This window comes from Mytilus californianus, unplaced genomic scaffold (assembly GCF_021869535.1).
Source record: "Mytilus californianus isolate M0D057914Y unplaced genomic scaffold, xbMytCali1.0.p SCAF_9, whole genome shotgun sequence".
Lineage (NCBI taxonomy): Eukaryota > Metazoa > Mollusca > Bivalvia > Mytilida > Mytilidae > Mytilus > Mytilus californianus.
The window spans coordinates 12,390,995-12,404,749 of record NW_026262745.1 but is presented as its reverse complement, the minus strand read 5'-3'; the positions used below and the strand labels follow the sequence as shown (position 1 = coordinate 12,404,749).

General features: G+C 33.0%; 1 protein-coding gene and 1 long non-coding RNA gene across 2 annotated transcripts in view; both read left to right on the top strand.

Annotated features, from left to right (window-relative positions):
* Positions 1-1,899: 1,899 nt before the first annotated feature.
* The window catches only part of LOC127715553 (heat shock protein 75 kDa, mitochondrial-like), a 29,130-nt gene continuing 17,274 nt past the window's right edge, over positions 1,900-13,755 (top strand). The window contains exons 1-4 of the mRNA XM_052221642.1: positions 1,900-2,020; positions 11,583-11,738; positions 12,896-12,978; positions 13,391-13,540. Of these exons, the coding sequence (XP_052077602.1) occupies positions 1,909-2,020; positions 11,583-11,738; positions 12,896-12,978; positions 13,391-13,540 (501 nt within the window). The 5' untranslated portion in view covers positions 1,900-1,908. The remainder of the gene's footprint in view (positions 2,021-11,582; positions 11,739-12,895; positions 12,979-13,390; positions 13,541-13,755) is intronic.
* Positions 9,847-11,010, top strand: LOC127715596 (uncharacterized). Its single transcript, XR_007988483.1, has 2 exons — positions 9,847-10,135; positions 10,298-11,010. It is a non-coding gene; the product is annotated as an uncharacterized LOC127715596 (long non-coding RNA).

The following is a 13,755-nucleotide window of genomic DNA, read 5'->3' as shown; positions in this document are numbered from 1 at the left end:
TAACATATTATACATGTTCATATTAGGTGTAAACAAAAACAACCGAGGACAAGATTATGAAAAAATGAACAAGTTTACTTCGGACAATTCTGTGTCTTTCAGCACATTGTTTGTTAAAATCCAACCACATATGCCCTCAATGTATTTAAAAAAAAATATGTGATGATATGAAATATTTAGCAAAAAAAAAAAAGATAGGTGGAGAATATTTATTTGCATAACACTGTTCAATATTCTTTTGCAAGATTAAAAGTATCTTTTTGCAGTTGGTCTTGTGTTTGGTTTCGACTTAATAAAAGTTTCTTTTTGAGGGAAGATTTATCAGACAGAAAAGATAGGTGAATTAATTGGCAATCATTATAAACATGTTAATTGCATAAATGCAATTAACTGTAAATTCATCTATATGGTCAACAGCATGGACATTTGCATAGTTAATCTTTTAATGTACAATATAATTAGTCAATATATCATCATCAAAGTTGTCTACTGGTCACTTCCTTTATCAATGAACGAAGAGAAAACTACTGGGTGAATCAAATCTGAAAGACGTCAAAAGAATTTGGCACTGGCGACGTCCAAATGTGATGACACATTGGCAACGTCATAACGTTCAATTTTATAAATCTGGCATCAAGAGGGACAACCACTGAAGTAAAGGATTTCGCCAACACCAATGACCATGTTCGTATGCAAGCAAACATTCCTGACTCGTATGCATTACATTGAAGAGGCACAAAGACCTGGGAAGTACAACATCAAGTTGAATAAATTGAACGTTTTGCATACACCAGCTTCTTATGCAGACATACACCTTTGATAGGTGTTTAGTATGACGATAAATTTTCACTTTTGTTCTGTACTAGGAACAACGAAATTATTTATTTGGTAAAAATTATTTCCGTACTCCATGTATATACCTTACAACAAAATAATTTTTATTTCTCTGTGTATGTTATTTTATTTGGCGGCATTTTGTCCAAGGATATGGTTGACTTTCTGATATTGTTTTACATCTAACCCCCTTGTTTTATTAATTTTGTATTTACATTGTGTCATAGATCAAATTTATTCGTTCAGTGTATGTTCACTTGTTTTTGTTAATATGTCTTTTGATTGAGTTAAGCCATTTCAATTGATATTGTATAGTGTGTCTTTCTATGTTGTGATGTTACACTATTGTTTCAGGTAGGGTGAAGGTTTTTGCACCTGTCCTAAGTCAGGAACCTGATGTTCAGTGCATAGTTGTCGTTTGTTGATGTGGTTCAACTTCATAAGTGTTTCTCGTTTCTCGTTTTTTATATAGAATAGACCGTTGGTTTTCCTGTTTGAATGGTTTTACATTAGTCATTTTTGGGGCCCTTTATAGCTTGCTGTTCGGTGTGATCCAAGGCTCCGTGTTGAAGGCCGTACATTGACCTATAATGGTTTACTTTTACAAATTGTGACTTGGATGGAGAGTTGTCTCATTGGCACTCGTACCACATTCTTCATATATCTATATACAGACCTGTGAAATACAATGTATAAATAAAATGTACTGAAGGGTCTGCATACACCTGGTTCTTATGCAGGCATTCAGACCTGAAAAATACTGATAAACTTATAGATTGAAGGTTCAGCCTGTATATGTTAGTATAATAGTCCCAGGTTCACGGCATACACCAGGTTTTCTAGATTCGCGATATTAAAGTGTACGATAAAAAGAAAAACATATTTTTCTATATTTTTCTCGTATTTGCATACGTTTGTCTAATGGACAATAATTCGACCTATTAAGTATGACTTATGACAAATGACCGTGAATAAGAATTTTAATTTTAGACGAGAACGTATTATTATTGTATGCAAATTCCGGAATTTTTGTTTCCGTGTTCGGATCCAGTATTATAATTTAAATATTTCATCATGGCAGCCTCCATGAGGTCGTGTGTCCTTCAGAGAATACAAAATATTGGTCGATTCGCCCGTTCGAGTCGTTATTTGAAGAACACAAAGCAATTTTCAGTTATTCACATAGGTAATAAGACATTTGCAATGACGCAGTTCACTTACTTAACACACGTTATTAACAGTCAGAGCTCAGACATAAATATGAGTCGGAACGAAGATCTAATTTGTCATCAACTACTAACTGTCTTATTAAACATGTTATGAATGTGTATGAGAGTCACCATCCTTCTCTTCACTGATTATATTTTTGTGACACTTAGACTCTGTCAAAATGTTTAAACATAGCTTAGTCGTGATTTGCTCAACATTTTTTATTTTTCTGAGCACAGTCAATGAGTTTAATATACAAAATAATATACTAGAATCCAACAAATATGAGGGTATCACTATCAGCCTTCAATGTGACACAACAATTGAGGTATCTACCCAGATTTATTACTGGCACTTGCATGTGTCCAATTTTAAAAATAGATGTGTTTTTGGCAAATCAGATCGCCACATTCATCTTTTGATTAGAATTCTTTTAAGCAACCAGGTTGAAACCAACCCTGGCCCATCAAACTTGAATGACTCCAGTTATCCATGCTCTATTTGCTCGCATGAGTGTACCTGGGACAGTGATGCTATTGTTTGTGATAACTGCGATAAATGGTGTCATATTGGATGTGTAAATATAAGTCCATCTATGTATGAAAAGTTTGGAAATTCATCAGCACTTTGGATATGCCCGATATGTGATACTCCTAATCACTCTAGAACCATTTTTCAATCATACCTCTCATCAGGTAATTCTATTTTGAACCCTAACTCATATTCAGTACTTTCTGATAGTTCAGCTTTTTCCTTAAGCTTCAATATAAATGATAATCATGAAAATTTTGGAGACCCAGTTGCTACACCATCACCAAAACCACCAGTAACGAAGCAATTAAAAAATAAGAATATTAATAGACAAAACTCATTAAGAGTTCTTCAGATCAATTTTAGAAGTTGTAAAAATAAAGTTTCTCAAATTGAAAATTTATTAACGTCATCTACATGTAAACCAGATATTATTTATGATTGGTAATGAAACTTGGCTAAACAAAGATGTATTATCTTCTGAAATTTTTCCAAACACACTATTTGAAGATGTATTGCGAAACGACCGGGTCGGAAAAGAAGGTGGAGGTGTATTAATCGCCATTAAAAAAGGTATTATTTGCCAAGAAGTATATAAAAGCAAAAATGTAGAACTTATTGCTGCCCAAATTAATATAACTGATACTAAATCCTTAGTTATTATTTCTGCATATAGACCACCAAATAAAAATGATATAGACTATCTCAAACAAATGATCATTGAAATTAATGAAGTTAAATTAAGATTTAAAAATACCACCTTCTGGCTTGGTGGTGACTTTAACCTTCCAGACATAAAATGGCCGGAGCAAAATATATCTGGCTCATTGTATACTAAGGAGCTGAATGAAGCATTTATAGATATGCTGAACAACTTAGGCATTGAACAAATGGTTGATTTTCCAACTAGGAGAGATAATATCCTTGACCTTTTCTGCACAAGCCAACCTGCATTGATAACAAAAATAAAATCCATACCAGGTATATCTGACCATGATATTGTATTAGTGGATGCAATCTGCAAGCCCCAAAGATCTAAACAATCACAACATAAAATTTATTTATGGAAAAAGGTTGATATTAAAAAGATAAAAGACATAACATCTCATTTTATATCTGAACTTATATCTCAGGCTAATGAAAATTTAAATATTGACCAATTATGGAATAAATTCAAAGAAGGTAGTAATAAAATAATAGATGATAATGTACCAAGCAAATAACTAAATCTAAGTACACCAACCCTTGGGCAAATAGGGATATAGACCATTTATGTAATAAACAACGTAAAGCTTACAACAAAGCTAAAAAAACTGGTAAAACAAGAACATAAAGATAAATATAAAAAGTTAAAAGCTACTGCTCAAAGAGAAATAAGAAGAGCCCAGAGCACGTACATGCAAGAAATAATAAGCCCCCAGTTAGAAGAAAAACCTAAATCTTTCTGGCAATTTATAAAAAGTAAAAAAACAGAAACATCTGGTGTTTCACCATTAAGAGGAAAGGATGGCTTATTATATAGTGAGCCGAATACACAAGCTAACATCCTAAATGAACAATTTAAAAAGGCTTTTACTACCGAAGATACATCCTCTATGCCAAATAAAGGTACAAGTCCCCACCCCACTATGCCAGACATATTTATTAGTAATAATGGCTTATTAAAGTTACTTAAAAACTTAAATCCACACAAAGCCACTGGCCCTGATAATCTGCCAGCATATTTTTTACATAATTTTGCAGAAGAATTGTCTCCATTTTTGACATTCTTTTTCCAAAAATCTATTGATACTGGTAAAATCCCAACTGATTGGAAGCAGCTGGCTAATGTTGTACCAATATTTAAAAAAGGTGACAAGCATAACGCTATTAATTATAGACCAGTTTCATTAACTGCAATATGTTGCAAAATTCTAGAACACATTATAACAAGCAACATAAGGAAACATCTTACAATTAATAACATATTAAATGATAGTCAACATGGGTTTAGAAGTAAAAGGTCTTGTGAGACCCAACTTATCATCAGTTTACAAGATCTTGCAAAATCATTGGGATATGGTAACCAAATAGATGTTATACTTTTAGATTTTTCCAAAGCTTTCGATAAAGTCCCCCATCAAAGATTAGCCCAGAAATTAAACTTTTATGGTATTAGGAATCAAAATTTAAATTGGATAAATGACTTTTTAGCTGACAGGCAACAGCAGGTACTATTAAATGGTGTTAAATCTTTAAAATTAGCTGTTGATTCTGGTGTCCCTCAGGGAACAGTTTTAGGCCCAACATTATTTTTACTCTTTATTAATGACCTACCCGAACATGTAACTTGCAATGCAAGACTTTTTGCAGATGACTGTTTATTGTATAGAAATGTTAATAATAGTTCTGATGCCAAATTACTTCAAAAAGATTTATCTAGTTTAGTACAATGGGAAGAGGACTGGCAAATGAATTTTAATCCTGAGAAGTGTTATGTTATTCATATTTCTAAAAAAAGTAAACCTTCCACTTTTGATTATATATTGCACAATCATGTTTTAGAAGCAGTAAAAGACAGTAAATATTTAGGAGTAACTATAAGCCATGATCTTGATTGGGGAACACATATAAACAATATTACCTGTAAGGCAAATAAAACCTTAGGTTTTCTTCGTAGGAACTTAAAAAACTGCACACGTAAGGTTAAAAACCTTACGTACACATCACTTGTCCGTCCAGTCGTCGAATACTCTTCCCCTGTATGGGATCTGTACAAAAAGCAACACATCACTCAGGTTGAGCAGGTACAGTGTAAGGCAGCCAGGTTTGTCTTCAATGATTATAAAGACAGATCACCTGGAGCAGTTTCAAATTTAATTAAATCATTGGAATGGGAAAATTTAGAAATAAGAAGGAAAAAAGCTAGATTAACTATGCTATATAAAATAAATTGGGGGTTAGTGGAATTTCCTAAGGACAATTTAACAATATCTGATAGACGTACTAGGGGGAAACATAAATTTAGGCAAATATCAACAAATAAAGATTTCTATAAATTTTCTTTTTATCCTCGCACTATTTCGGACTGGAACTCACTACCTGAAGCAATAGGTATGTCTGACACCCTGGAATCCTTCAAAAGTGGCATATCCACTCTAACATTTGAAGGATCCACAACAACTTATTAAACTACAAAGCCACTGTACATAATGTATATATGTTATTGTTTTTGATTTTTCTTTGTCATATTATTTTTAAATTAAGTCCATATGTACGTAGCACACAAGTTCCGGGAAGTTTTACACTCCTACCTAGGAGTCTACTCCCGTATTCGGAAGAAGAAGAAGAAGAAATAAGTCTAAATCTGCTTTTGAATTGTAGAGGCGTAGAGGTCTAAATTTGTAGGTTTCAAGATTTGTCTCCCTTTAATTTAAGACAAAATATGACTTCAATAAGTCATTTAGAGTTAAGCAAGAAATAGTTGACCTGAATTAAAAAGTTGCAAATATTGACTCCTACAAGTTGATAAGTTACCAAAATTGGTCAACTTCAAGACCCAAGCATATTTATAAAAACTAAAAAAGGTCATGCATCTACATGAAATTATGACAACATTGAAAGACAATGCTTTGTCTTCTAAAGAAAAATATGCATGAGAGCCTATAAAAACGGAGATAATGTATATTTACTTTACCATGCAACCATCTTTAACCACACAAAATGAGGAAAAAAATCTTATATTAAGTAAAAATGTTCAATTAGATGATTAAATATAGATAACTCAGGTCCTTGTGAACTCTCAGACAGGTTTATGATGTCATAGGTCACTAGGTGGTGCACTTTGGCCACCAATTAAAATTAAGTCTTTTCCATACATGTGAAAAAAATTGGACTGTGAAACTCAGATCGGGAGATTGAGAAATTTTGGTCAGGAGATCTGTCATTTTCTGACTTAAATAAGTCTGAAAATGAAAACACATTTTTATAATAAATATATTTTTTATACAACCGCAAAAATTTTTGCGGTCGTATATTGGTATGACGTTGGCGTCGTCGTCTGGCGTCGTCCGAAGACACATTGGTTTTCGCACTCTAACTTTAGTTTAAGTGAATGGATCTCTATGAAATTTTACCATAAGGTTCAATACCACAAAAGGAAGGTTGGGATTGATTTTGGGGGTTATGGTACCAACAGTTAAGGAATTAGGGGCCAAAAAGGGGCCAAAAATAAGCATTTTTGTAACTTCCAGACATAACTTGTGTGTTAGTGTATGGATCTCTCTGACATTGTACCAAAAGGTTCCATATCACAAAGGGAATGCTGGGATTGATTTTGGGGGTAATTGCCTCAAAATATTAGGAATTAGGGGCCAAAAAAGGGGCAAAAAAAGCAGCAATTTTTCTAGTTTCATGACAATAACTTGTGTGTAAGTGTATGGATCTTTCTGAAATTGTAGTACAAGGTTCCATATCAAAAAGGGAAAGCTGGAATTGAGTTTGGGGGTAATTGCCCAAAATGTTGAGGAATAAGGGGCCAAAAAGGGGCAAAAAATAAGCATTTTTTCTAGTTTCCAGACAATAACTTGTGTTCAAGTGTATGGATCTCTCTGAAATTGTACCACAAGGTTCCATATCACACAGGGAATGCTGGGATTGATTTTGGGGGTAATTGCCTCGAAATTTTAGGAATTAGGGGCCAAAAAAGGGGCAAAAAACAAGCATTTTTCTAGTTTCATGACAATAACTTGTGTGTTAGTGTTTGGATATTTCTGAAATTGTACTACAAGGTTCCATATCACAAAGGGAAAACTGGAATTGAGTTTGGGGGTAATTGATCTAAACGTTTAGGAATTGGGGGGCCAAAAAGGGGCCAAAAAACACATTTTTCTAGTTTCCAGACAATAACTTGTGTTCAAGTGTATGGATCTCTCTGAAATTGTACTGCAAGGTACCATACCACAAAGGGAAGGCTGGGATTGAGTTTGGGGGTGATGAATCATAAGGGGGTTCAAAAAATTGGGGAAAGGGGTTTCCTTTTTTTTCTTTTTTTCCTTTTTTTTTCTTTTAAAATTTTCCATTTTAAGTTGGTTATTCCTGATTTATATTTAAAAGCAAATAATAATGATATGGTAGGAGATACACACCAAACAGGATGTGTAAATTATTATATAATAAGTATTGTGCAATAGCAAGAAATTTTCAATTGCACAGTATTGCACAATAGCAAGAAATCTTCAATTGCACAGTATTGCGCAATAGCAAGAAATCTTCAATTGCACAGTATTGCGCAATAGCAAGAATCCAATAGCACAATATTGCGCAATAGCAAGAAATTGTCAATTGTGCAGTATTGCGCAATAGCAAGAAATATTCAATTGCACAGTATTGTGCAAAAGAAGATACTTCGTATAAATTGCTTATTTCTTGACCAATTTCAATGGGGTTTTATTGTTGAATTCTTGGGGTTCTTAAATATGCTGAATCTAACCGTGTATTAAGTTTTTGGATTTTGGGCCCCGTTTTTAAATTGGTCCACATTGAGATCCAAAGGGTCCAAAATTAAACTTTGTTTGATTTCATCAAAAATTGAATTATTGGGGTTCTTTGATATGCCGAATCTAACCGTGTATTTAGATTCTTAATTTTTGGTTCCGTTTTCAAATTGGTCTACATTAAGGTCCAAAGGGTCCAAAATTAAACTAAGTTTGATTTTAACAAAAATTGAATTCTTAGGGTTCTTTGATATGCTGAATCTAAACATGTATTTAGATTTTTGATTATGGGCCCAGTTTTCAAGTTGGTCCAAATCGGGGTCCAAAATTAAACTTTGTTTGATTTCAACAAAAATTGAATATATGGGGTTCTATGAAATGCTGAATCTAACCATGTATTTAGATTTTTGATTTTTGGGCCCGTTATCAACTTTGTCCACATTGAGGTCTAAAGGGTCCAAAATTAAACTTTGTTTGATGTCATCAAAAATTGAATTCTTGGGGTTCTTTGATATGCTGAATCTAACCATGTATTTAGATTTTGGATATTGGACCATAATAGGTGAATGTCCAATTTAAAATTTTTAAGTTCTTAGACCACATTCATTCTGTGTCAGAAACCTATGCTGTGTCAAATATTTAATCACAATCCAAATTCAGAGCTGTATCAAGCTTGAATGTTGTGTCCATACTTGCCCCAACTGTTCAGGGTTCGACCTCTGCGGTCGTATCAAGCTGCACCCTGCGGAGCATTTTATTGACTTCTGTGAGTCAAAAACAAAAAACAACTTGTTTATGTCTGAGTTCTGACTGATTAACAGAGCAACCCTTCATTTATTATTGGTCTGTGTCTGTGAATATAATTTACACTAATATATTTAATAATCCTAATTATGGTTCAACATGACAATTGGAAATAAATGAAGCTTGTACATCAAAAAGTACTCTGAGACAAACCTGTGCAGTTGGAAAAGTGTATGGCTTAGCATCCCTTAGATACTATAGTATGAGACAGGTGCTACTTGAAAATTATGCTGGGGAAGCAAGCTTTGGTTATTTCAACCATTTGAGGTACAAATGTACACCAAACTATATAAAAGAACCGCATATGTTACCAAAATTGATTTCTTCTTATATTTGTAAGCAGATAAAATTTATAATGTAATGAATGTATATTGTGTATTCAGACATGTGATTCTGCCGGTGGGAGTCAAAATCTCCCGATTTTTAAGCCCTCTTCCGTCCCTCCCTTTAATAATTCAAATGGTAACAATACAGAGAGAATACATTAATAGTAATACTGTTAAAAAAAGGGGAAGAATGTAGCTTTATCATCAAAACAACAATGAAAACGTCGATAAATATGTCGATAAAAAATCTCCAGTTATGAGGAACAAACTCCAGCTGAAAATTTTCATATCTCTAGTTGTGACTTGACAACTCTGTCACATGTACAATATGATGTAAGCAATATACTTTTTCTTGTATGTTCAAAGAAAGTTTTGACCTTAAAGGTAACATTCTTATATAATATTGTATTCAATTTGTATTTTATTCCTATTTTCAATGATTGATAATATTTTAGGAGCACAAATTTGTAATAAGCTAAAAACAGGGGGGAGTAACTCCAAACTTAATTTCCAACATGTTTGAAATACACAGATTATTTATGACCTTAGGCTGAGGTAATATACGTTATTTAACGGTTTGTTTGACTTTGACACCCAAGCTGTCAATTAAATAATATGAACAAATGGAAAACCCATCTCCAACTAAGGAACTTGTAATGTTGTTTTTATACAACCGCAAAAAATTTTTTGTGGTCGTATATTGGTATGACGTTGGCATCGTCATCGTCGTCGTCATCCGAAGACACAATAGTTTTCGCACTCTAACTTTAGTTTAAGTGAATGGATCTCAATGAAATTTTACCATAAGGTTCAATACCACAAAATGAAGGTGGGGATTGATTTTGGGGGTTGTGGTACCAACAGTTAAGGAATTAGGGGCCAAAAATAAGCATTTTTGTAACTTCCAGACATAACTTATGTGTTAGTGTATGGATCTCTCTGACATTGTACCACAAGGTTCCATATCACAAAGGGAATGCTGGGATTGATTTTGGGGGTAATTGCCTCCAAATTTTAGGAATTGGGGGCCAAAAAGGGGCAAAAAAACAAGCATTTTTCTAGTTTCATGACAATTACTTGTGTGTAAGTCTATGGATCTCTCTGAAATTGTATCATAAGGTTCCATATCACAAAGGGAATGCTGGGATTGATTTTGGGGTAATTGCCTCCAAATTTTAGGAATTAGGGGCCAAAAAGGGGCAAAAAACAAGCATTTTTCTAGTTTCATGACAATAACTTGTGTGTGAGTGTATGGATCTTTATGAAATTGTACTACAAGGTTCCATATCACAAAGGGAAAGCTGGAATTGAGTTTGGGGGTAATTGCCCAAAAAGTTTAGGAATAAGGGGCCAAAAATAAGCATTTTTCTAGTTTCCAGACAATAACTTGTATTCAGGTGTATGGATCTCTCTGAAATTGTACTGCAAGGTACCATACCACAAAGGGAATGCTGGGATTGATTTTGGGGGTAATTGCCTCAAAATTTTAGTAATTAGGGGCCATAAAAGGGCAAAAAACAAGCTATTTTCTAGTTTCAGGACAATAACTTGTGTGTAAGTGTATAGATCTTTATGAAATTGTACTGCAAGGTTCCATATCACAAAGGGAAAGCTGGGTTTGAGTTTGGGGGTAATTGCCCTAAATGTTTAGGAATTTGGGGCCAAAAAGGGGCCAAAAAAACAAGCATTTTACTAGTTTCCAGACAATAACTTGTGTTCAAGTGTATGGATCTCTCTGAAATTGTACTGCAAGGTACCATACAACAAAAGGGAAGGCTGGGATTGAGTTTGGGGGTGATGAATCATAAGGGGGTTCAAAAAATTTGGGGGGGGGGGGATTTTTTTTCCATTTTTTTTCTTTAAAATTTTCCATTTTAAATTGGTTATTTCTGATTTATATATAAAAGCAAATTATAATGATATGGTTTGAATAGGTAAATTAAAAAATATTTAAGTTCTTAGACCACTTTCATTCTGTGTCAGAAACCTATGCTGTGTCAAATATTTAATTACAATCCAAATTCAGTGCTGTATCAAGCTTGAATGTTGTGTCCATACTTGCCCCAACTGTTCAGGGTTTGACTTCTGCGGTCGTATCAAGCTGCGCCCCAGCGGAGCATTTTATTAGCTTAGTTTTTAATGAATTGAACCAGAGATTTGGCTTCTGTCATAACAACTTTCTTCTCAATAAAATTGGGTCATTTGTACTAGTACAGTCTGATTAAGCTATGCAAACCTCATTTGTAGAATAGATTCATTGGATCAGTAATTTGTAGAACTACATTTTGTATAAAGACATGAGATAATCATTTATCAGTATCCTGTGAATATCCATTCTCTTTATATATATGTCTATTAAAAGTCAACCAAAATACTCAATTTTACTTTTCTAATATTGTTGCAGGCAAAAATACAATTCCTATTTATGAAGTAAAGCATTCCCATCTTCAAGCAAGATCCTTATTTACAACAAACCAATGTTACAATACAGAGGACACACAAGAAGCAGAGGTAGAGGAGGATTATCATTCTATTATTAAAGATACAGAAAGATCTAAAGGTAAGATAATGGAAGGTCATTCAGGATATTGTTAAAGGTCGCATGGTGAAAACTCTAGAAATTCATTGTATACAGGTACAAGGTATAGGCCTCTTGTTAAGTCTGTCTGTTTCTAACGTTCATACATTATAATGAAATTTCATATTCTAAGACAAGCAAATGTGAATCAAAGGAGGCTGAATTACATGTAAGTTATTTTTCAATTTTTGGCTTATCAGAACAAAAAATTACTTATAATACAAGTTCTCTAATTTTCATGCTAATTTCACATTTCTCGATCGATGAGAGAAAAACATTTCTCATCTTTACGGAAAACTTTGTTCTTGGAAAATAATTGATTGAAATTTAATTATGACGTCAAATTTTCTTGGTTTCTTCTGAATTTCTTATTGTGACATCATGAAAAAAGGCGACCATGCCTGATGACGTCACATTTAAAGAACACAACTTTCTGCAAATCTTTGAAAAGGAAGGATAAACTTTTTTTAAGATATCCTATAAAATCATTAGAGAAACAGATTCCACCACTATAACTTGTGTATAAAATATTTCTCCACTCTCAACAGTTAAATTTTAATTATTGAAAAAGCTCGGCAAGCCTCAGGCTTTAAATATTAAAATTTAACTGTCTCGAGTGGAGAAATATCGTAACATACTTGATGCAGTGGTGGAATCTATATTTAAATATCAGGCAACACAGGAAAAAATTCCAAATCAGTTTTAGAAGAAGTACATTATGTATGATATCAGATTACAAAGTCAAGCAATGGGGTTGTAATGAAATTTAAAACTTTTAGGTTTTTTTTGCCATTACTGTACATTTTTAACATTATGTGGTATCACTGCATTATGGATTTCTCTATTGTTTAGTATTTGCTTCTTTTTTTTTAAATGTACAGGTCCATTTGACGCCTAAGTTAATTTTACGATAATATCTATAAATTCAGGAGTTTATTTCTTCTTTTTATCAACCCCTTAGACCTTTTTGGTTAAAAAGCATCTGAAAATAGTTTTAGCTTTTGCTTTTTTATAAAAAAAGCAGGTAGAAATATAGACAAGTTTTAATTTATAAATGCTAATTTCATGAAAATGATATATTATTATTGTTATAATCTTTAGTTATATGAATTAAAAGATGTACAGATTTTTGTTGACAGGACCATCAGATAAACATGAATTTCAAGCAGAGACAAGGAAGTTATTGGACATTGTTGCCCGATCTCTTTACTCTGAAAAAGAGGTAAGAAGGCAAATATAGAAATACATGGTCGAAGAAAGTATTGAACTATTGTGATTTTAAACTGCTACTTTCCCTTATTTCATGAATCAAACAGCTATAACGTCAAGCTTTCATTGTTGGCCTTAGTGAATATCAGTTTTTCTAAGCTCAATTCAACCACATATTTACTGAGAAAAATGACAGTGAATGTTTTATTCCATATTCCAAGAGGAAAACACTTATTTTAATGACAATTATTTATCAAAACCAATTGTAAATTGAACACTTTACCTTAATTATACATGTAAAAGCATGTGATATTTAGTGCAGTGAATATCATTTTTTCTTTGGGTGAGTATGCTGTTTTTTTCAAAATCCAACTCCTCTAGAAAAACCTACTAAAAATACTACTATAGAATGAATACATTTACAGGTGTTCATCAGAGAATTAATATCTAATGCCAGTGATGCTTTAGAGAAGTTACGATACATACAGGTGACAAAACAAGAAGCCATTACAGACGATCTATCTTTAGAGATTCATATCGCTACTGATGAGGAAAAGAAAACGTTAACTATACAGGTTTGGTTTCCCTTATCAATATTGTTAGTCATTTATTGCTTAACTTATTAAGCTTAACATAGGGCAGGACATTGTGAAAATGACATATTTCTTGAAAAGACACAGGCAAAATGGACATACAAAATTATTATCACTCAGCACTTGCACACATAGTGTATGATTTGATATGAATAATCTCTCATTCTTTCACAATTGTCAAAAAAATAAAAAATGGT